Source organism: Staurois parvus, unplaced genomic scaffold (genome assembly GCF_062004578.1).
Source record: "Staurois parvus isolate SC_StPar_1 unplaced genomic scaffold, SC_StPar_1.0 ptg001481l, whole genome shotgun sequence".
Classification (NCBI taxonomy): Eukaryota; Metazoa; Chordata; class Amphibia; order Anura; family Ranidae; genus Staurois; species Staurois parvus.
Window position 1 is genome coordinate 454,320 of NW_028319277.1, and position 25,008 is coordinate 479,327.

At 43.9% G+C, this 25,008-nt stretch overlaps 1 protein-coding gene and 1 long non-coding RNA gene across 3 annotated transcripts in view; one reads left to right on the plus strand and one right to left on the minus strand.

Annotated features, from left to right (window-relative positions):
- LOC149435690 (uncharacterized) overlaps nt 1-16,850 on the plus strand; it is a 262,780-nt gene extending 245,930 nt beyond the window's left edge. Inside the window, exons 2-3 of the long non-coding RNA XR_016308374.1 lie at nt 16,555-16,663; nt 16,765-16,850. This is a non-coding gene — a long non-coding RNA (uncharacterized LOC149435690). The remainder of the gene's footprint in view (nt 1-16,554; nt 16,664-16,764) is intronic.
- The window catches only part of LOC149435693 (transient receptor potential cation channel subfamily M member 2-like), a 322,316-nt gene that overhangs the window by 118,179 nt on the left and 179,129 nt on the right, over nt 1-25,008 (minus strand). For both annotated transcript variants that reach the window (XM_089662482.1, XM_089662483.1), the window contains 5 exons: nt 18,359-18,477; nt 15,626-15,761; nt 13,085-13,256; nt 12,817-12,994; nt 6,647-6,828 (listed from right to left, as the gene is read on the minus strand). In XM_089662482.1, the coding sequence (XP_089518608.1) occupies nt 6,647-6,828; nt 12,817-12,994; nt 13,085-13,256; nt 15,626-15,761; nt 18,359-18,477 (787 nt within the window). The remainder of the gene's footprint in view (nt 1-6,646; nt 6,829-12,816; nt 12,995-13,084; nt 13,257-15,625; nt 15,762-18,358; nt 18,478-25,008) is intronic.

A 25,008-nucleotide genomic window follows, 5' to 3' on the forward strand; every position in this document is an offset into this window, starting at 1 on the left:
AGACACACTACAGGAGACGGTCAGAGACTGCAGACACACTACAGGAGAAGGTCAGAGACTGCAGACATACTACAGGAGATGGTCAGAGACTGCAGACATACTACAGGAGATGGTCAGAGACTGCAGACACACTACAGGAGATGGTCAGAGACTGCAGACACACTACAGGAGATGGTCAAAGACTGCAGACACAGTACAGGAGACGGTCAGAGACTGCAGACACACTACAGGAGATGGTCAAAGACTGCAGACACACTACAGGAGATGGTCAGAGACTGCAGACACTACAGGAGATGGCCAGAGACTGCAGACACTACAGGAGATGGCCAGAGACTGCAGACACTACAGGAGATGGCCAGAGACTGCAGACACTACAGGAGATGGTCAGAGACTGCAGACACTACAGGAGATGGTCAGAGACTGCAGACACTACAGGAGATGGTCAGAGACTGCAGACACACTACATGGGATGGTCAGAGACTGCAGACATACTATAGGATATTGTCAGAGACTGCAGACACACTACAGGAGATGGTCAGAGACTGCAGACACACTACAGGGGCTGGTCAGAGACTGCAGACATACTATAGGATATTGTCAGAGACTACAGACACACTACAGGAGAAGGTCAGACTGCAGACACTACAGGAGACGGTCAGAGACTGCAGACACACTACAGGAGATGGTCAGAGACTGCAGACACACTACAGGAGATGGTCAGAGACTGCAGACACACTACCGGAGACGGTCAGAGACTGCAGACATACTACAGGAGATGGCCAGAGACTGCAGACACTACAGGAGATGGTCAAAGACTGCAGACACTACAGGAGATGGTCAGAGACTGCAGACACTACAGGAGATGGTCAGAGACTGCAGACACACTACAGGAGATGGTCAGAGACTGCAGACACACTACATGGGATGGTCAGAGACTGCAGACATACTACATGGGATGGTCAGAGACTGCAGACATACTACAGGAGATTGTCAGAGACTGCAGACACACTACTGGAGATGGTCAGAGACTGCATATATATAACAGGAGACGGTCAGAGACTGCAGACATAGTACAGGAGACGGTCAGAGACTGCAGACACACTACAGGAGAAGGTCAGAGACTGCAGATATACTACAGGAGATGGTCAGAGACTGCAGACATAGTACAGGAGATGGTCAGAGATTGCAGACACTACAGGAGATGGTCAGAGACTGCAGACACTACAGGGGATGGTCAGAGACTGCAGACACACTACAGGGGATGGTCAGAGACTGCAGACACACTACAGGAGATTGTCAGAGACTGCATATATACTACAGGAGACTGTCAGAGACTGCAGACATAGTACAGGAGATGGTCAGAGACTGCAGACACACTACAGGAGAAGGTCAGAGACTGCAGACACACTACAGGAGAAGGTCAGAGACTGCAGACTCGCTACAGGAGATGGTCAGAGACTGCAGACACTACAGGAGATGGTCAGAGACTGCAGACTCACTACAGGAGATGGTCAGAGACTGCAGACTCACTACAGGAGATGGTCAGAGACTGCAGACACTACAGGAGATGGTCAGAGACTGCAGACACACTACATGGGATGGTCAGAGACTGCAGACATACTACAGGAGATTGTCAGAGACTGCAGACACACTACAGGAGATGGTCAGAGACTGCATATATACTACAGGAGACGGTCAGAGACTGCAGACACAGTACAGGAGACGGTCCGAGACTGCAGACACGCTACAGGAGAAGGTCAGAGACTGCAGACATACTACAGGAGAAGGTCAGAGACTGCAGACTCACTACAGGAGATGGTCAGAGACTGCAGACTCACTACAGGAGATGGTCAGAGACTGCAGACACACTACAGGAGATGGTCAGAGACTGCAGACACACTACAGGAGATGGTCAGAGAGTGCAGACATACTACAGGAGATGGTCAGAGACTGCAGACACTACAGGAGATGGTCAGAGACTGCAGACATACTACAGGAGATGGTCAGAGACTGCAGACATACTACAGGAGACAGTCAGCAACTACATACATAGTACAAGAGATGGTCAGAGACTGCAGATGTAGGATACAGGCAGAGACTGCACACATAGTACAAGAGATTGTCAGAGACTGCAGACACACTACAGGGGCTGGTCAGAGACTGCAGACATACTATAGGATATTGTCAGAGACTACAGACACACTACAGGAGAAGGTCAGACTGCAGACACTACAGGAGACGATCAGAGACTGCAGACACACTACAGGAGACGGTCAGAGACTACAGACACACTACAGGAGATGGTCAGAGACTGCAGACACACTACATGGGATGGTCAGAGACTGCAGACATACTACAGGAGATTGTCAGAGACTGCAGACACACTACAGGAGATGGTCAGAGACTGCATATATACTACAGGAGACGGTCAGAGACTGCAGACACAGTACAGGAGACGGTCCGAGACTGCAGACACGCTACAGGAGAAGGTCAGAGACTGTAGACATACTACAGGAGAAGGTCAGAGACTGCAGACTCACTACAGGAGATGGTCAGAGACTGCAGACTCACTACAGGAGATGGTCAGAGACTGCAGACACACTACAGGAGATGGTCAGAGACTGCAGACACACTACAGGAGATGGTCAGAGAGTGCAGACATACTACAGGAGATGGTCAGAGACTGCAGACACTACAGGAGATGGTCAGAGACTGCAGACATACTACAGGAGATGGTCAGAGACTGCAGACATACTACAGGAGACAGTCAGCAACTACATACATAGTACAAGAGATGGTCAGAGACTGCAGATGTAGGATACAGGCAGAGACTGCACACATAGTACAAGAGATTGTCAGAGACTGCAGACACACTACAGGGGCTGGTCAGAGACTGCAGACATACTATAGGATATTGTCAGAGACTACAGACACACTACAGGAGAAGGTCAGACTGCAGACACTACAGGAGACGATCAGAGACTGCAGACACACTACAGGAGACGGTCAGAGACTACAGACACACTACAGGAGATGGTCAGAGACTGCAGACACACTACAGGAGATGGTCAGAGACTGCAGACATATTACAGGAGATGGTCAGAGACTGCAGACATATTACAGGAGATGGTCAGAGACTGCAGACACACTACAGGAGATGGTCAGAGACTGCAGACACACTACATGGGATGGTCAGAGACTGCAGACATAGTACAGGAGATGGTCAGAGACTGCAGACACACTACAGGAGATGGTCAGAGACTGCATATATACTACAGGAGACGGTCAGAGACTGCAGACATAGTACAGGAGATGGTCAGAGACTGCAGACACACTACAGGAGAAGGTCAAAGACTGCAGACTCACTACAGGAGATGGTCAGAGACTGCAGACACTACAGGAGATGGTCAGAGACTGCAGACTCACTACAGGAGATGGTCAGAGACTGCAGACACTACAGGAGATGGTCAGAGACTGCAGACACACTACATGGGATGGTCAGAGACTGCAGACATACTATAGGAGATTGTCAGAGACTGCAGACACACTACAGGAGATGGTCAGAGACTGCATATATACTACAGGAGACGGTCAGAGACTGCAGACACAGTACAGGAGATGGTCAGAGACTGCAGACACACTACAGGAGAAGGTCAGAGATTGCAGACTCACTACAGGAGATGGTCAGAGATTGCAGACTCACTACAGGAGATGGTCAGAGACTGCAGACACACTACAGGAGATGGTCAGAGACTGCAGACACACTACAGGAGATGGTCAGAGACTGCAGACACACTACAGGAGATGGTCAGAGACTGCAGACACTACAGGAGATGGTCAGAGACTGCAGACATACTACAGGAGATGGTCAGAGACTGCAGACACACTACAGGAGATGGTCAGAGACTGCAGATATACTACAGGAGATGGTCAGAGACTGCAGACATAGTACAGGAGATGGTCAGAGACTGCAGACATACTACAGGAGACAGTCAGCAACTACATACATAGTACAAGAGATGGTCAGAGAATGCAGATGTAGGATACAGGCAGAGACTGCAGGCATAGTACAAGAGATGGTCAGAGACTGCAGACATACTACAGGAGATTGTCAGAGACTACAGGCACACTAAAGGAGATGGTCAGAGACTGCAAACACACTACAGGAGATGGTCAGAGACTGAAGACATACTACAGGATATGATCAGAGACTGCAGATATTATTATTATTATTATACAGGATTTATATAGCGCCAACAGTTGGCTCAGCGCTTTACAATATAAAGGGAGACAATGCAGATCAATACAAGAGGGTTAGGAGGGCCCTGTTCCTTGGAGCTTACAATCTAAGAGTACAGGAGACTGTCAGAGACTGCAGATATAGTACAGGAGACTGTCAAAGACTGAATTTGTGCAATGATGCCTGAACCCAGTGTAAAAGTGTATAATATTGCAGGGCTGCTCCACTCTTCTTAAACCAGCTCTGCAAGATCAAGTCATAAATCCTCTTTACAAAGTACAAGTGACAGAAGGTAGCAGCACTTCCAATCTTGCAGCCTTAAGAAACAGACAACTGGTCGGGAGCCGTGCAGGACAGTAAACAGTTCATGAATCTGTGAAGCTACTAGCCATAACCAGCAGTAAATCCTCAAAAACCAATATCAAACAATGTGTCCAACCATGTGCCACTGATCACTTGTAATGCCGCAGATCTTCTGTGTGTGTTCAGGTGCAGGTTAGATTAGGCAGTTATGAAAAAAGAATAAGGAGTGAGATAAGAAAGAGGGGAGGCTTGTATGTATCTTGTGTAATGCTGGCCATAGATGGGTCAAAATCGGCCAATTTTCGGATCGTTAGTGGGTTAATAGGTCGGCCGTTTTTCGGTATTTTGGCAGATTTTTTTTATCGGTAAAGCTTGAAAAAAATCGGCCGATTTTGCCGATCTGCCAATTTTTGCGGCGATGATAGGCAAATCGGCCAATCTTTTTACCGATAAAAAATCTGCGCATGAGCACAGACCTGCAAGAGGAAGACAAAAAGATGAAGAAGAAGAAGAGGATGAAGAAGATGAAGAAGAGGATGAAGAAGTAGAAGAAGAAGAAGAGGATGAAGAAGAAGAGGATGATGAAGAAGAGGAAGAAGAAGAAGAGGATGATGAAGAAGAAGAAAAAGAAGAGGAAGAAAAAGAAGATGAGAAAGAAGAGGAAGTAGAAGAAGAAGAAGAAGAAGAAGAAGAAGAAGAAGAAGAAGAAGAAAGAAGCAAGAAGAAGAAGAGGAAGAAAAAGGAAGAGGAAGAAGAAGAATTCCAGTCCGGCAAAAAGTGTCCCTGCAGAGAGCTCCGCTATTTCTTTGACAGTTCTTTGTCATTTATATCAGTTGCAACAATGTATCTATTTGTTTCCGAATAAAAACATCTGTATCCGAAATGGATACAAATAGATACAATGTTGCAGCCTCTATAAATGTCAAAGAACTGTCAATTAAATAGCGGAGCTCTCTGCAGGGACACTTTTTGCCGGCTGTAGACGGGATGAAAATCGGCCGATTTTTTTTTTTTTTACCATTCCTGGTAACGTCAGCCAATTGAACGACCGATTTTTCGTTTTTTAAAGAAAGATCGGCCGTCTTTCTCCCCATCTATGGCCTGCATTAGGCTGGCCATAGATGGGTCGTTTATCGGCCGAATTGTCAGACGATAAATGAAAAATTGGTCCGTGCCGTTGCCAATGCTGCCACCATTGTCCACGAAAAATCGACCGATATTCACATCGTTAGCGGGACCAGCCCATTGCCCGGTTTTCGTGGATTTTCCAGCATAACCGATAAAAATAAACGAGAAAATCCATTAAAAAACGGCATATGAACTGGCCCCACTAACGGCGTGAATATCGGCCGATTTTTCGTGCGGACAAAAATTTGTCCGATAAACGACCCGTCTGTGGCCTGCATAAGCTGCACGCTGCCTGCACACATGGATAAGATCGGCCAGCATTACAAGTGATCAGTGACACCATTGTTTCTGATTGTGCCTTCTTCTTGTAGGTCCTGGGCTTCAGGTTTGTGTCTCCCCTCCCAGCACCCCCATTCAGCCCTGCTCCAGCCAACAGCATCTTCCATATACAGTCAAATGTGGCAAGCTGGAGAAGGTGGGAGGGGGTTGCGGATTGGCTAAGGATGGGTGGGAGGAGGAGCAACTGTTGCTGCAGCCAGTGCAGTGCATTTGTCTTGTCCCACCCCCATACTTAGATAAGCAGTACTATTGGCTGCTAAAGTAAGCATGCAGAAACCTGGATCTGCCAGCTTGCTGGGCCCTTCTATCAAAGTGACAGGGCCAGGGCCCCCTACAGGAGGCCCAGAGGTACCCCCTTATTAGCGGCCCTGTGTACAGATGTCCATGTGTTCTGTACAATCAAGAAGGAACACAAATGTGTTGGGAGAAATTTGAATGCGAACATTGATGACTGAAAGCTTCAGGAGTCCAGAATAGCATTTATGCCCCATCATGCAACTGTAGCTTCTTATCCCAAGTTTGATGTTTGGTTTATCCCAAACATCTGGTCATCCCAAACCAGCTCCCACATGGAAGGAGCACAATGGCAGAGGCCTCGGTGGTTAGGTCTGGGTTTAGCTTTATTAGCACACTTACTTAGAACTTTGTGGCCCCTGGCTTGATATCTACAAATGCCGTGTTTCAGGAGAATATATAAGTGAGTGAGTAGGATGAATGGAGGAGGAGCAGCGGGACTCTCATTATATTCCTTAATGAGACCAAATCGGTAGAATTTCCAGACCTGATCCGTGTTTTTTTCGACATCTGCGAATGTGTAACTGTCAGACAGGAAAGAAAATGTGGTTACCCTCCAATGCTATCGGCATTTTAAAATATCCTTTTTTATAATATTCTCACAGATTCCGCTACTGAAACATGCTGAATTATTTAAGAATGCAACTCTGAGTTATGAAGAAGATCATGGCTTTTGAGCTTGCATTTATTTCTTTTAAGCAGGAGTGTCATACTCAATTTCATTGCTGGCTGCATCAGCAGTATGGTTGCCCAGAAAGGGCTGGTTGTATCTAGGGTTCTCTATGTACAAAGTGCAGGGTTCAGGAATGTATTTTGTATAGAGTGCAGGGTTTGGGATTTTGCTACGTACAGAGTTCAGGAGTGTGCTGTGTACAGAGTGCAGATTTCAGGAGTGCGCTGTGTACAGAGTGCAGAGTTCAGGAGTGCGCTGTGTACAGAGTGCAGAGTTCAGGAGTGCGCTGTGTACAGAGTGCAGAGTTCAGGAGTGTGCTGTGTACAGAGTGCAGAGTTCAGGAGTGCGCTGTGTACAGAGTGCAGAGTTCAGGAGTGTGCTGTGTACAGAGTGCAGAGATCAGGAGTGTGCTGTGTACAGAGTGCAGAGTTTAGGAGTGCGCTGTGTACAGAGTGCAGAGATCAGGAGTGCGCTGTGTACAGAGTGCAGAGATCAGGAGTGCGCTGTGTACAGAGTGCAGAGATCAGGAGTGCGCTGTGTACAGAGTGCAGAGATCAGGAGTGCGCTGTGTACAGAGTGCAGAGTTCAGGAGTGTGCTGTGTACAGAGTGCAGAGATCAGGAGTGTGCTGTGTACAGAGTGCAGAGATCAGGAGTGTGCTGTGTACAGAGTGCAGAGATCAGGAGTGCGCTGTGTACAGAGTGCAGAGATCAGGAGTGTGCTGTGTACAGAGTGCAGAGATCAGGAGTGCGCTGTGTACAGAGTGCAGAGATCAGGAGTGTGCTGTGTACAGAGTGCAGAGTTTAGGAGTGCGCTGTGTACAGAGTGCAGAGATCAGGAGTGCGCTGTGTACAGAGTGCAGAGTTCAGGAGTGTGCTGTGTACAGAGTGCAGAGATCAGGAATGTGCTGTGTACAGAGTGCAGAGATCAGGAGTGTGCTGTGTACAGAGTGCAGAGATCAGGAGTGCGCTGTGTACAGAGTGCAGAGTTCAGGAGTGCGCTGTGTACAGAGTGCAGAGTTCAGGAGTGCGCTGTGTACAGAGTGCAGAGTTCAAGAGTGCGCTGTGTACAGAGTGCAGAGATCAGGAATGTGCTGTGTACAGAGTGCAGAGTTCAGGAGTGCGCTGTGTACAGAGTGCAGAGTTCAGGAGTGCGCTGTGTACAGAGTGCAGAGTTCAGGAGTGTGTTGTGTACAGAGTGCAGAGTTCAGGAGTGCGCTGTGTACAGAGTGCAGAGTTCAGGAGTGCGCTGTGTACAGAGTGCAGAGTTCAGGAGTGCGCTGTGTACAGAGTGCAGAGTTCAGGAGTGCGCTGTGTACAGAGTGCAGAGTTTAGGGATGTGCTGTGTACAGAGTGCAGAGTTCAGGCTTAGATATTTTTAGTGACTTTTTGTGGAAAACAAAAATAAAGTGGTACATTTTAGGTAGAGTATGAGGCCCTTCATTTTTCCATCTTTTGCACAGTGGATGTGATGTGATGGAAGTCAGTTTTGAGATCTCAGCCACTGCCACAGATATGTGACCATAGTCACTAACCTGCTGCTGTCACCAGTGTGTGATGATGGCACTCTCAACCTCACTCTGTTCCGACCCATGGGACTATGATTTAAGTGCCAATAGACTGAGAGTGATGGTTACAGACGTCGACTAACCCCTACACAATCAGTATCTGCCACCATGTGTTTTAACAGAAACATGCTGCACAAGGGCGGACTGACAACTCATGGGGCCCCCGGGCAATAGGGGATCATGGGGCCCCTGTGTCCTTGCCCAAACTCAAAAAAGCCTATGAAAAAGGTACCAGGGGCATCTCATGGGGCCCCCTACTGACCCCGGGCCCTCGGGCAGTGCCCGAGTTTCCAAATGGTCAGTCTGCCCCTGATGCTGCATTTACAGTAAGCAGTAAACTGCATTTACGGTAGTGGTGTGCCAATTCTGACTTTAAGAAATGTCTCTAATACATGCTGCCATACCACACAGGGGTATGCAAGGGATTTACAATATAGTAGCACTTGTTCAAAGAGCAGGGATTCCTCTAAATATTATTGTGAGCAGCCTTTCTCAATATTTTTAACCCAAAAGAACCTGTGAAATTATTTCCAGGTCTTGGGGAAGCTCTACTAATATAAATTCATTGTTGGTTTGTGGGAAAAATGCCTTTTACATTGATGGTCAGTGGAAAAAATGGACCCCCTGCAGTGGTGAAATTCCAGCTAAATTATCTGCCAAGTGGCTTTGGCCCCAGAATCATGCAGGCACCAGCACATGGGAGGTCAATCAGCTACAGTTCAAGGAACCCCCAGCAACCTCTGGAGGAACCCTGGTTAAGAATGGATCATTTAGAGCATTTAGAAATAAGGCCTAATGATTGACACAACAGTTTATAAAATGTGCTGCAAGAAATGTACAGAAAATTAGATTACAAAATAAAGTCTTCAACAATGCCACAGTACAATAAATGTGAATAAAAATAAAGTTCTTAAAGTGGTTCTAAAGGGTGAAGGTTTTTTTATCTTCATGTAATATATGCATAAAAGGTAAAAAGGTCCCCCCCCCCCCCCAATATTTACCTGAGCCAAATCTCGATCCAGCGATGTGGGCGAGAGCAGCTCTCCCGGGTCTCTCCCTTCTTATTGGCACAGACACAACAGGGGAAGCCATTGGCTGCTTTCAATCACAGCCAGGGAGGAGGGAGCAGGGTGGCGGGGCCAAGCCGTGCTCTGTGTGTCTTACAGAGACACAGAGGTGGCTTGGGAGTGAGCATGCGTGAGTGCCCCCAGAGAAAGCAACTTGCTCTGGGGGTGCTCAGCAAGGGGGAGGAGCAGAAAGCACCAGCGGGGGACACGAGAAGAGAAGGATCAGAGATGCTCTGTGCAAAACCATTGTTAAGTATGAGAACTTTGTTATTTTAACATCCCTGATAGTCTAATTAATCTATATTTTTGAATGTCAAAGTGGTTGTTTTGCATGGAAATCTGTTGTTTTATATTGTAGGTCTGTAATTCTTAGGAATATCTCACTTAAATCTTAAAAAACAAGAGTCTAGTAAACATCCCGGGTATCAAAATTTGAAACACGAAATCATAAATTATAATATAAATAAATTATATAAATAAATATAATAATAATATAAATAAATATAAAAATAAATTATATAAATTATAATATAATAAATAATTATACAAATAATAATAATAATAAATGTAATTCAATAATATAATCAAACCAAAAACACTGAAATTTGAAATAGAGCGCCAAGTTCGCACATCGCTGATCTCAGTCCCAGAATTGTTTTCAGTGTCTGATGATGAATTTCCCCCATGAATCACTATTGCTCAATTCTGCAAGTGATTCCAATTTACTGCTGTCCAAAGGAAATGGATGGATGGATGGATGGATCTCTCCCTTTTCCCCTCCAGGGGTCTCTCTCCTCCTCTAAAACTCCTCTCTCCGATGCATCTCAGATGGGTATCATAGAATAAAAACAAAAACCATGGTGCCTTATCCTTTCTAAATGGTATTTTATTAATGGTCAATTTGCCACTCACAAGATAACACTTTTGCATGAGCCAGTGTAATCATAACCTTCAGTATCTGCTATACTCGCCGTACTGATCCGAGACAACGTTGTGACGTCAGAGCCCCTCCCCTACACGTTACGTCACCAGGACACATGACTTCATCAGGGGGATACTCCCTTTTTTGTTGGAGTAGGAGCGTGGCACTTTTTTATATATTAGTTTGAGGTACATAGCATTATTTTTTATGAGTTAGTGTGAGTGTCAGCGAACCACAGGTGGTTTTATTCATTTATATATATATTGATTTATTTAATTGATTTTTATTATCACGATTCACCATAGTAGCTCACATGTATTCATATTTTCGTTCTGCAAGTGGTTCTAATTTAGTATCGCTGTTCTCTAGCCGGTCTAAAACCGCTTTTGACCTAAAGAGACGCTTTTTGGACGCCATGGACATTTCTCAGTTTACAGGCAGAAAGAACAGTAAAAATGCAGGCAGGGCACAGGACAAAGCACTCGGGACAAAATGTATGTGAAATGGTTTGATTCAGTAATCTAATACTAATAGGTTACAATGGATGGACTTTTGTCTTTTTTCAGCCAGACTAACTATGTAACTATGAAACTTTGTATTGTGTGTATGTCATATTTTTACTTTTTTGAATCTCCCGCCGGTTCCGTCCCGACGCTCTCAGGGAAGGGAACCCAGAAGACGGATGCTGGCATCGGCCGGAAGACACAGCGGGAGAACATTGCGGGATCGAAGGACAAGCACTACAGTATAATCCCGAGTGTGGCTCGAGGTTACCACTTTTGTACTGTAAATGAACCCCGAGCCACACTCGGGATTAACGCCAAGAAGGTTAAACAAAAAACATCAGAACCTTTAGTATCAGTTTAACCATTTCCCGACCACCCCATAGGAGATATACTGCTAAAGGGTGGACATGCTGTGCAGAATCACGTATATAAACGTGATTCTGCACTTCCTGGCCATGGGCGCGCACATCCGTCACTTCTGCTGTGTTCACAGCAGAAGCTGATCAGCAGGTGCCAGCCAATGGATGAGCGCCGGCACTCGCTGTTCATCTAGGAGGCTGACAGAACACAGCTATGCCTATGTAAACAAACAAACAAACAGAGCTGTGTCCTGTTAGTGGCAATGTGCTGGATTCCCTTTCCCTGCAGAGCAGGGAATAAAATCCAACACATTACCTACAATTGTAAAAACAGCACAGACAGTACCCATTACACTTAGCTAGGCACACAGTTAATCCCTTGATTCCCCTAGATGTTAACCCCTTCCCAGCCAGTGTCTTTAGTACAGTGTCTTTAGTACTGATCACTGTATTAGCAACGCTGATTCCCACAAAGTGTCAGTTAGTGTCCGATTGTCCGCCACAATATCGTTGTCGTCATAAGTCGCTGATCGCTGCCATTACTAGTATTAAAAATAAAATAAAAATTCCAGTATATATTTCATAGTTTGTAGACGCTATAGCTTTTGCGAAAACCAATCAATATATGGGTATTTGGATTTTTTTTATACCAAAAGTATGTAGCAGAATACATATTGGCCTAAATTTAAGAAGCAATTTGACTTTTTAAATTTGTTATTGGATATGATTTATAGCAGAAAATATGTTGTTTTTTTTTTTTAAATTTACGGTCTTTTTTTTTTTTTATAGCACAAAAAATAAAAACCCAAAGGTGATCAAATACCACCAAAAGAAAGCTCTATTTGTGGGGGAATAAATTACATAAATTCCATTTATGTACAGCATTGCATGACCGCACAATTGTCAGTTAAATAACGCAGTGCGGTATAGCAAAAACTAGCCTGGTCAGGAAGTGAGGTAAATCTTCCGGAGGTCATGTGGTAAAGGTTTTGCTTGGTCTGTAGTTCCAGAGTCCAATTCAATGTAGCATAGTCTGATTCGGAGTGTCAAAGGTCACCGGACTCTGCTGTTCAGAGAAATACAAAGCAGCATGCCCTTGATGACAGGAGAGAGACTTGTGTTGTGTCTCTCCCCTACGATCACCAAGTGCTTGTCAGGAATCACCGGCCGGGACCCGGTGATTGACATCTGTAGCTGCCAATAGCAGTGTGGGTAGAGCGACGCTTGCATGCATTCGTGCTCCTTACATGGATATGCAAAATCACGTATACATACATGGTTTTGTGCAGCCCTGACAGCCTGTAGCAGTACTTCTACTATAGGGCGGCTGGCAAGTCGTGGTTCCACCTGGAGAATGTGGCTGAACTATACAGTGTACTTCAGCAATTGTTATAAGTGAGCTGTCATTCCTCTTCTTACCTGAATATGGCAACAAGTAGATTGAGCAGAAGGATGTTGGCCATGAGGAGATATAGGCACATGAGAATTATGGTCAGCCACTCTGGGAAGAGAGCATTGGTTCCATCGTTGACAACACATTTAGGCATGCTTGGGTTAGTGCCATTTTGTGAACATTGTGTTGGTTTAAAATTTAAACCTGAAAAACAAGGTGGTTATATATACCCCATCATATAGACCTTCAATCATCTTGCCATCAACTCACCACAAGAAGCACCAGCTAACTTACTGTCTATATCAGATGGGATTTCACCAAAGAGGGTGATGTAGGGATCATAGATCACGTTCCGTAAAATCCAGCCCAACCTATCTTCATTGGTAGTAAGAATTGCCTGCTTTGCCACGCCATACGAAACAATCCAAATAGCCAGGAGGAAGAGGAAGAAGAAGATGTCTTTAACCTGGATGAGGTGAAAGATTAAAGATCTTAAAATGATAGCTGATGTTTATTTTGACTTAGTACTCGATTGTATTACATTAAGTGATTGTTTAATATACTGTATGGCCAAAGATTTGTGAACACCTGACCATCATACCTACTACATAACCATAATTACCTCTCAATCACTGAGTTTATGGATTTCCAGTGAAAGATGCTGTTAATGATCTCCAATCTTTCACAAACTCATGCAGACTCCACCTCCGCAACATCGCCAAAATCCGCACGTTCCTAACCCCAGAAACCACTAAACAGCTCATCCACTCCCTCATCATATCACGACTCGACTGCTGCAACTCCCTCCTCACTGGCCTGCCTCGCCGCTGGCTATCCCCGCTTCAGTCGATCCTGAATACGGCTGCCAGACTCATTCACCTTTCCAACCGCTCCATCTCCGCCACCCCCCTCTGCCAATCCCTCCACTGGCTTCCGATTGCGCAACGGATCAAATTCAAAATCCTAACACTGACGTACAAAGCCATCCACCATACTGCCCCGAACTACATCACTGACCTAATATCCAAGTACCACCCAGCATGCACACTCCGCTCCTCACAAGACCTCCTTCTCTCTAGTTCCCTGGTCTCCTCCTCCCATGCCCGCCTCCAGGACTTTTCCAGGGTGTCACCCATCCTCTGGAACTCCCTGCCCCAACCCATCAGATTATCACCTACTCTCCTCTCCTTTAGGCGCACCCTGAAAACCCAACTCTTCAGGGAAGCCTAGCCCACCCCCTGCTAACTTGCCAACCTCCTCCACTCTTCCTACCACTCCATCCCCCACAGCTATCTCCTCCTGTGCCACCATCCCCTCCCTCCTAGATTGTAAGCTCGAAAGAGCAGGGCCCTCGATCCCCTCATGTTTTGCATTGTATTGGTATTGTTCTGTCACATGTTCTGTCCCCCTTTGTAATGTACAACGCTGAGCGAACCATTGGTGCTTTATAAATACTGTATAATAATAATGATACAACATGCACACTTTTTAGACAATGCTTCACTTCCAATGTTGTTGCAGGAATTTGGAGAAGTTCTATTTACTTTCCATCATGACTGTACCCAGAGGCGTCCCTCGGGTTGGTGTTACCCGGCGCGAAAACACTTGGTGACACCCCCTCCGACGATCCCCGCAGAATGGATCAGATCTGCAGATTGAGCATAATGGATCGGAGTCCGATCCATTATGCTCCCCAATCCGCAGATCCGAACCATCCTGCGGGGATTGCGGCATGCAACCTATACGGGGTGACACCGAACCCGCTCCACGAAAAGGTACGTTGTAAAGAAAGCTGATGATCGTGTGCTTGCTTTACAACTTACCTTTTTGTGGAGCGGGTCCAGTGTCACCCCATGCAGTAGGTGTCACCCCATGCAGCGCGTACCCCCTGCACCTGCCTCGGGACGCCAATGACTGTACCCCTGTGCACACAGCCAGCTTTATAAAAAGACATGGGGGTTGATTTACTAAAAATGGAGAGTGCAAAATTTGGTGCAGCTCTGCATAGAAACCAATCAGATTCCAGATTTGTTTTGTTTTTTTTGGTCAAAGCTTAATTGAACAAGCTGAAGTTAGAAATTGATTGGCTACCATGGACAACTGCACCAGATTTTCCACTCTCCAGTTTTAGTAAATTATTCCCATGACTTGATGAGTGTGATGGGGAAGAATTAAAGAGGCCTGAATAGAACTCTGACTTCAGCCCTACAGAACACATTTTGGGGTAGGTTGGAATACTGACTGGGAGCCAGGTAGTCTGACCCAACATCAGTACCTGACCTCACAAAATATTTTTTGGCTAACACAACTCAAATCTTTTGAAAAGCCTTCCAGAAAAGTGGAGGCTGTTATAACTGCAAAGACGAATGAGGAGGAACCCAATTTAATGCTCATGACTTTGGAACAGGCTGTCCAACAAGCTCATATAGGTGTAATGGTCAGGTGTCCACAAAGATTTAACATATACCATAAGGCTAGGTTCACATATGTGCTGCGGCGAATCCGTAGGAAAATCCGCACAGTCGTACCACCCTCACAGAGAAGTGCGGACCCGCAGGCAGGTGCCATTAGTTCTAATGGCACGCCGCCCGCACTGGAAAACGCAATCGTACTGGGAACCGAGGTTCCCGTGTGGGTTGCGTTTTCGGAAGAAGTTCAGTGACTTCTTCTCTGCTTGCCACGGGAGTCCATTCAAATGAATGGGTTCTCGTGCCCACGCAAAACGCGTCCCGCATGGCCGCATATATGTGAACCTGGGGTAACTGTAGGTTTATAAATTATCCTTCAAAAAATAATTGGTAGCTGTTTACAACCTGTTCTAGATCACGGTCTTACCATTCTGCTGAGGATGATGATCTTAGGACCCAGAACTCTGCTGACAGTGAACATATACATGAGGCGGATGCAGAATATCATGTAGTCTAGAGACAGGAACACCCGACCCAGATAGACTGTGTCTGTCCGTACCAATCTAGACACAAAGAGAGGGCCATTAGAAGTCTGAAATATTGTACCATCTTTATTTGATCAAATTTACGGCTGTGCTCCCAGGACTTCATTTATTTGAAACAGAAAAATCAACATGTTCCCGTCTTGCTTATAGCAAGCAATCCAGGTTTCATTTGGAGTGTTCTTTGAGAACTGAATAAAAGCATGAAGCTTTCAGTTCAAACCATCCAATCAGGATTTATTGTGAAGAAAAAAAAAAAGGTAAAAGATTGGCTGGCACCTGTTTCGACAAATCAGATTCATGAAGAATGACATCTGGTAATTAACTTTTTTCATGGGAGTCCATTCCATTTCTAAGCTCCGTTCACACCAATGCGTTTTTAGTGCTTTTTGCAGAAATGCGTTACAGTCCATTTTTCCCTAAGTTCACACCTAAGCATTTTCTGCAGCATTTTGCAGAAGTGCAGTACAGTCCATTTAACATGATTTCCTATGGGACAGGTTCACATCTCCGTGTTTTCACCCATATTTTGGAAAGGGTCAGGGACTTCTTTGAACGCAAAACGTTGCGTTTTTGGTCAATTAGAAGGTTGTGGACGTATAGGTCAAGTTATACCTATATATCCTTCTAAAACATTTAACAGGTAATATTGCCCAAAATCAACCTCAACCTAATGTTAGGTCATACCTATATATCCTTCTAAAACATTTAACAGGTAAAATTGCCCAAAGTCAACCTCAACCTAATGAATTATGATCTCTTCCTCATATCTTCTGTTAAATTTAATTAACTTCTTTTTTTATGTCTATCCTAGATGGATATTTGATGCCCATTATATCCTCTACAACTGTTTTGGACGTGTAGGCCAATTAAGATCTTTGTTAGGTTATTTCCTCTTAGCTCTGTGAGCTTTCACATCCAAGGTGAGCCATTGAGTCCCATATATATATTTGATTAAATACTTTGTATTTGATATACTAAAATTGTTTGATAATTGTATAATTTTCTTTTCATATACCTTTAGACTGCTTCGGATCTCCCCTGAAGAAGCCCGTGAGGGCGAAACATGTAGGGAGTAACTACAATTATATAATCTAGTTTGAATCTCAGTTCCACTCTTAGTACTGAAATTGTTTTTATGTTTCTGTATTTTTTCCTTTTTTTTGTTTTTAAATACAAAATAAAAATTACCTATATAACTTTTTAATGTTTGGTATTCATGTTCATGCACCTTGAAAGTCCCATCTTCTCTACTGAATATTTGGTTTTATAGACTTCAATGGGAACGCTGCAGAAAAGCGTGTATTGCGTTTTTGCCACGTTTTTGATGCATTTGGCTTTTAAAATCTGCCTAGCAACAAGAATTTTGTTTAAAAATGAAAAAAAGAAACAAAAGGCAAAACGCACCAAAAACGCAAAATGCAACTCAGAAACACCTCAAACGCAACCTGCATAGGTGTTTTTTGGTCCACTCCGCCCCTTGAAGACGTCAAGTGACGAAACACGTTGGGCCTGGCCTAGTGGACGTGACATTGGAACGTTCCTCCCAGCTGTCGACTGTGTTGATCGCGGTGCAAGAGGTTCGTCCTTTGGTTTTACCCTTGTGGATGTGGCATTATAGAGGCTGTCATTGCTGGTATCGGTTAGACACCTTCTTTGTGAGAGCAATACTTTACTAATAAAATTCTACTGGTTTTAAACATACTGCACCATCATATCTCTTCTGATTCCTCGAGCTTTGCCCATGTTATTGGAAGATCATTTGCTGCTTAGCTGTTCCATATGTGCTGATTGGATCACTATTGGTTGTTGTTCCTCTCCTGGGATATCCTGCAGATCATTGCTCCCACAGCAAAATGCTATCATGCTGGTTTATAATATAATCAGCATATAGCTCTGGTGAGTGTATTCATTTCATCTGGTGTCGGATTTGCACATGGGTGTTTGTTTTCAAGATTGACATTAAGTTGATATTGGATTATCACTATTATGGTGGCTGGACTTATGTTTATATTTATGAATTTATTTATATTTTTATTATTTATCCTTGCATTTTTTGTGAATAATTAGCGCACTTTTTATTTGTACACTGCATAGGTGTGAACCTAGACTACATGGTTTTCTATGGAACATGTTCACATCTCTGCTTTTTTGAGCTCCTGTGTTTTTGGAAAGGGTCAGAGACTTTTTTTTAAAAGCAAAAAATAGCGTTTTTGCTACAATAGAGTTCAATGGAGAGTCTGCGAAAATGCATAGTAGTGAGTTTTTGCCGCGTTTTTGCCACATTGTGCATTTTTATACCGACAAGCAACAAAAAAATTCCAATTTAACAAAAAAAAAAGCAGAATAAAACACGGTAAAAACACATCAAAAACATGTAGAAGAATGCAAAATGACCTGTGAAAAAGCACTGCAAAACAGACAAAAAGCAAACTGCATATCTGTGAATAGAACCTTAAGGCTACCTGACCTTGCTCTGTCTTCTCCTGTCAGATGAGGAATGTGATACAAAATGCACTCATTTCAAAAGTTGGTGCATCCTTTTTATTTAGACACTGCTTAAATAGAAGTTTGCTTTTCTAAAATCACACAGTGAGGGCTATTGCTAGATGCCTCACCTGCATATCAGCCCAACAGTGAATAAGGCCAAAGCCATGGAATCCAACTTGTTCCAAAACTCTGTAATATACTTAACAGCACTCTTCACATAACCACGATATTCTGGGTCATAAAACAGCTGGAAGGAAGAAGACAGGGCAGTCAAAGAATTAGAATGTGTTCTAAGATATATACAGATCAGCAAACGATTGACGAGAAGATAAAAAAAACACCATTTCTAGATATACCATGGGGTTGATTTATTAAATTCAAAAAGCGCTGTTCACTTTGTAAAGGAATTTTTACTTTGTAAGGAAATTTTTTTCTTTAGCTTCCTCCATCCAATCATGTGCAAGCAAAAATAACTGAATTTGTATTTTCATCGCATGTAATTACAGTAAATGTTTGGCTCCATCCACTATTGTGGATGATCAGGCTGGATGTCACTCCACTTCCTCAAACTAAACCTTGCTAAAACCGAGCTCCTAGTTTTCCCCCCAACCTGCGCCCCCCCCCCCGACCTCTCCATCATGACAAACAACGCCACCATCAGCCCCACCCCGCAAGCCAAAGTACTAGGTGTCATCCTAGACTCCAATCTGTCCTTCCAGCCCCAGGTCCAATCGCTGACAAACTCATGTAGACTCCACCTCTGCAACATCTCCAAAATACGCCCGTTCCTAACCTCGGAAACCACAAAGCAACTCATTCACTCCCTTATCATATCACAACTTCAATACTGCAACTCCCTCCTCGCCGGCCTACCCCAACACAGGCTATCCACGCTTCAGTCTATCCTAAATTCTGCGGCCAGACTCATCCACCTCACCAACCGCTCCGTATCCGCCACCCCCCTCTGCCAATCCCTCCACTGGCTTCCAATTGCCCAACGGATCAAATTCAAAATATTAACATTGACGTACAAAGCTGTTCATAACACTGCCCCAAACTACATCACCGACCTGATATCCATCTACCACCCAAAACGCACTCTCCGCTACTCACAAGACCTCCTACTCTCCAGTTCCCTGGTCTCCTCCTCCCATGCCTGTCTCCAGGACTTCTCCAGGGCCTCCCCCATCCTGTCACCTACCCTCCTCACCTTTAGGCACACCCTGAAAACCCATCTCTTCAGAGAAGCCTACCCAGGCCTCACCTAATTGCAGATCTCCTCAACTCCTCCTACCACTCCATCCCCCACAGCTATTTCTTCCTGTACCACTCTCCCCTCCCTCCTAGATTGTAAACTCCAAGGAGCAGGGCCCTCAAACCCCTCATGTATCGCATTGTATTGTTACTGTACTGTCTCGTGTACTGTCTCCCACTATAATGTACAGCACTGAACAAACCATTGGCACTATATAAATCCTGTATAATAATAATAATAATTGCAAGGGGTTTTCCCTTTAATTTCAAATTCCTGCCACTCAGGGAGTGGGTTCCATTGTAGCCCTGCCCCTATTTTATATAAGGGGGCCTGTTGATGGAGCAGTCCATGTGCAGAGAACAGCCATGTAGATGGAAAGTGTTGGCACCCCCCCCCCAATCTAGGAGAAACATCATGTGGCCTTATTAAGGACCAGCCTCAGGATGTTATGCCATATTATTGGGACTGCAATGGATACCATGCAATCAAATATTTGTGAGCTGCTTTAAATATTGCACAGCATAATATAAATGCCATTGAAAAGCCTTGTTACTGACAATATAATACCTGGGAAGTGTTGTAGTAGCCAGCTTGGGTCTAAACCGCTTTTAGAAGTCCCTCCCCTCTGCTCGCCGGTGTTTCATCAGCTTCCCGCTTTTATCGGAGAGCCCAGGAAAAGATCCAACAGTTTGCGCAGCTGGCCATAGAGGTGAACAGAGACCAGATCATCTCTGACCACCTCTTGGAGGATTGGAGCGACGTCATGACATCACTTCCAGTCCAGGGCGGAAATAAACAATTTATTTATGTATTTATTTTAAGCAAAAGATCTTATTTTCTTTTGATCTTTTGCTTTCAAAGTTAGAAGAGAGATTTTGGGTCTTATAGATCCCAGATCTCTCTATAAAGAGGACCTGTCATCCCTTATTTCTACTACAAGGGATGTTTGCATTCCTTTTAATAGAAATAAAAAGTGAAAAAAAAAATTAAAGGAAAAGTGTGAAAATAAAAAAATAAGAAAAAAAAATTAAAGCCATCTATCCCTCTGTGCTCACTTGCAGAAGCAAACACATGTATAAGTTGTGCATGCATGATGTGAAGTATTGATGCGAATATAATTCCCTCTATTTATTCTGGTGAAAATTTTCGCCAGGACTGAGGATGAGAGCTTATACAAAATTGTGCGTTACCACTGAAATGGAGGGAAAATCCTATACTAGTTCTGATGATGACTGTCTGAGAGAGGAATCCCCCTTATTTTGTAAGGAGAACGTTATAGAGTGTAGTATTTTATTTAAAAGTATCGTGCAGACGTTCATGGGCGTACCCCTGAGGACATGCATGTGCATGAAACGCGTTGGGTGGAGCCTATGTGCTGACGTCACACCTCTGACTCTGTGCTTCAGAACAGTGGCCATATTGGTATGTGGCATATCTAATGGTTTGATTGTTCTCCATGTGGAATGCTTTTATGTATACTGCACTATATATCGTTCTCCAGGCTCTGTTTGGTGAGCATCTTCTTTCAGGATAAAACTGGACCATTAGAGTTGTTGGAGAGTGTATAACACAGACCCCTTGTTATATTTGCTACCTAACAAGTAGCCCTCTGGTGAGTGTATAGTGGTGATGGATTGCACACCGGATTCCACAGCACTTTGTGGGACTAAACACGATTTGCTGTGATTGCTATTATCACACCACTGATACACAGATTCATATTGGAAGGACTTTTTTGTTTGTTATTATATTGATTGCACTGAGATATATTTACATTTAATTTACATATATTTTCTGTCACATAACCCTAATTATCTCCGTTATCCCTTTAGCTGTGTACCACCCTTCTAGGTAGCTAGGGGGAACTAGAATCTAATTTTCAGTTAGGGGCTGGATAGCAGCCCAGATGCAATAGTCAGAGGGGTCAAATTTTGGTCACAGCTGGAAGGCTCTACAGAATCAGCTCTCTGAGTCTTCCCTGTGCCCTGGGACTCTGGAGAGAGTTCTAGAAGCAGTGGGCAGATGTAAGGAGTGGCTGATCTGCATATACAATGGACTCTGACCAATCCCCAACAGGAGACTTTTCAAGGGGTCAGAGAAGCCCTTGAATATGAGAGAGCCTGCCCAGTAGCAAGGGAGAGTTGGAGGAGAGTTCGGATGGAAATGGAGAAGTAGGTTGAAGTGTAGGAGCCTGAGAGGGCGGTCAGATGGGAGAGGGGCTCACCTACAGGTGGAGGAGCTGGACAGGAAGAAAACTTGCACCCTCACCGGCTCCCTGAGAGAGGACCACCTGAGCAGCAGAGAAGCAGCAGCCCAGCTAGAAGGCCTGGTAGCAACCAACGAATTAATAGCAGCACAGGAGAGGGAGAAGTGAGTAAATCTACACCCCTCTGGGCCAGACAGGGTAAGGAGCACTCTGGTTCTAAACCAGATTAGCAACCTGCTGGGGCTGACTTTCTTTTAAAGTGGCAGGACTGGATCCCATGTCCAGGGATTTCTTTCAGGCAGTCAGATCGAGGAATATTTGGAGTCTGGAGAAGTGCTGGCTAGCTCTTCAACAGAGATTGTGTTGCAGTAGACTTGTAAATAGTTCCAGGAAGGTGTCCTCAGTTCATCAGTTCAGTTGGGCATCCCATATACCCCTTTCCCCATCCAAGTTGATATCCCCTTAATAAAATATGAATAACAAGCTCAAGGACTGATTTCTGACTCCTGGATGAAAGTCGTTGTGGAAATGTTGGTTTGCTGTACAGGACTATAGGGGGCCCCAAACTTCTGCAACTCCTAAGGGAGTAGTGCTGTTAGCTGTTATTATATTTTTCTTCATTGTTATATTTTTCATAAAATTTCAACCTTTTTTTTATTTTCACACATATTGTTTGTTTATTTTTAAGGGTCATTTTTAAAATGTGCAAAATGAAAAAAAAAAACTTTATTTAATTTGTCAATAATTATCTGCATTGCACAATAATTATACTTTTAGTGTCATTATAAAAGGTACAATGATAGAATAAAATGTATACTTTTCATGCACTGTGACAATGGTTGTTTTAAAACTTACACTGATTCACCATTTGACATCCAGGCCACTATTTTTTTGGGGGGGGCACTTTGTTCACATAAAAAAATCAATATATTTTGTAAAAAAAACTACTTAGAACCCCCAGACATCATATATATATATTTTTAAAGCAGAGGTCCTAGAGAATAAAATGGTGTCTTTTTCACTTCTCATGTCACATGGTATTTGTGCAGCGGTTTTTCAAGCTCTATTTTTTGGGCAAAAATATACTTTTTTCAATTTTAATGCAAAAAAAACATAATAGATAACCCAATGTTTTTGGGAAATATGTAAGATGATATTACACCAAGTAAATAGATACCAAACATGTCACACGCCCGTGCAATGGCAACAAACAATGTAAATTTTACTATCCAATGTTGACGTTTTAAAAGCATTTACAGGTTACCGCTTTAGATTTACAGAGGAGATCTGATATTCGAATTATTGGCCATGATTTGACATTCGCAGAGATACCTCACATGTGTGGAACTCAGGAAATCCTCCCTCTTAGATTGGGACTTTTGAGGCACGTTACACAAAACTTGTAAAATAGTAAAACAAACGTTATTGTACAGAGTATTATAAATCCCTTGTTATCCATTCATGTGACATTGCCATTCTTGTTTTGGTACTTTATGTACTCAAATGTCCCAATCTAAGAGGAGGGCTTTCCTGTTTTCTACCTATTTGAAGGATGATGGCACTGTCCAACACCACACCAGCATTTATCACATGTGGGATGATCACTGTTTGTGTGTGTGCGGGACTGACGCATGTAAACATCTTTTGACAGCAATAGGCACATGACAGGTATTCTATATAGAGTGATCTAGGGTCCCCCTCCTCTCCACTTAAAAGCTATCAAAACAGCAAGATCTGTGTTTTTGAATGCTTGAGTTTTTTTTTACTGCCGAGTAACTTGATATCACTTCCGGATTATTATAACTGGGAGCGGAACAAAGCCAATCCAAGCTTTGTTTGGCTGTTCATTTGAGTCCTCCAGTGGGAAAAATGATTGAAGGCATCATCCCGGTAAAACTGTTTGAAGTCAAGCAATGTACGGGTATGTCGCTGGTCCTCAAGGGTTTTTTTTTTACTTATTTTACTATAGATTGCATAGAAAATAAAATCCCACTACACTTGTGGATATAAATGTGGCCCTTGGACCCTGTTAAATTGGACGTCGCTGGACTAGACTACACATGGATAGAGATGACTGTAGTATTTCTTACTCGGTAAGGGGTGAGGAGTTAAAATGATGGGAAGAGAGAAATATCTATACTCAACTCATAAACCTTTCTGTACTGAGAAGCACCCAGTCATGAATTGTGCTGATGGACACAACAGACCTTTCACAGACACATCTGCACCCACAGTAAACAATGACTGTGTTTAATGGGGTATACACTGTATGTACAGATTTCTCCCCCACTTAACATACTATGTCTACCACCAAATTTACCATTTTGCCCTTTTGACCATGTTACTACAGCTGAGGTTGCTAAACCTTTCACTGATGTTTACCTAGCCACCTGCCCCCTGAATTGTCTCCCCTCAGAACTTCTCTGGTGACCTTCTTTCTTTATTCTAGGCTCTCTTCAGTCTCTCCCTCACTTTGGACATCTTCTACTTCCTCTTTTAAACATGCACTGTTTACCCCATACATAAATAGCCCTTGCTCGACCTTAATAGTCTAAACACCTTAAGACTCAACTCCTTTTTCCAAACTTCTAAAATGCCTAATCGGAAATGCTGCCTCACTGATAACAACCTTCTTAACTTACTAACTGCTACAACCAATAACCACTGCTCCATAATCATGTCATTAGACCTTTCTGCTGCCTTTGATACATTTAACCATCTGTTTCTCCTCAAAAAACTCTACTCCCTCTGTCTCCAATATTCTGCTCTCTCTTGGGTTTCCTCCTACCTATCTAAGTGCTCAAAATCACCAACAATTTCATCTCTTCCTCTCCTTTTCCACTTTCCATACAGGTTCACCAAGGAGTCCTCCAACCCCTTCTATTCTCTATCTACTCCTCCTCCCTTCATTGGATGAAGCTTTTACTCAAAGATATCACATGCCTGACAAAGAGGTCCAGCATGGCCCCTAATGCTTTGCACTTTCTTGCTGTGATGCGATCTCTTTGAATAAAAGTGTTTGGACATTACTAAAGTGTACTATCCTTGGTGTTCCCGTGAATATACATATTGACCTGTGATGTTACCAGTTCCCAGCTGGTTGTTGCCGCAGCACCTGTTTAGCTTCCAGCCCATTTCAGGAAAGTGAGCGATGGGAATATTGCGAATTTCTACTCTTACAACACCCAAATCTATCTCTCAACTCACTCCTTCAGTCTCCTTGGGCATTACTAATTTACTAACTGACATTTTAGTGTGAGGACACACCACATCCTCAAACTCAATTTTTTTTAAACTAAGCTCATAATATTCTCCCC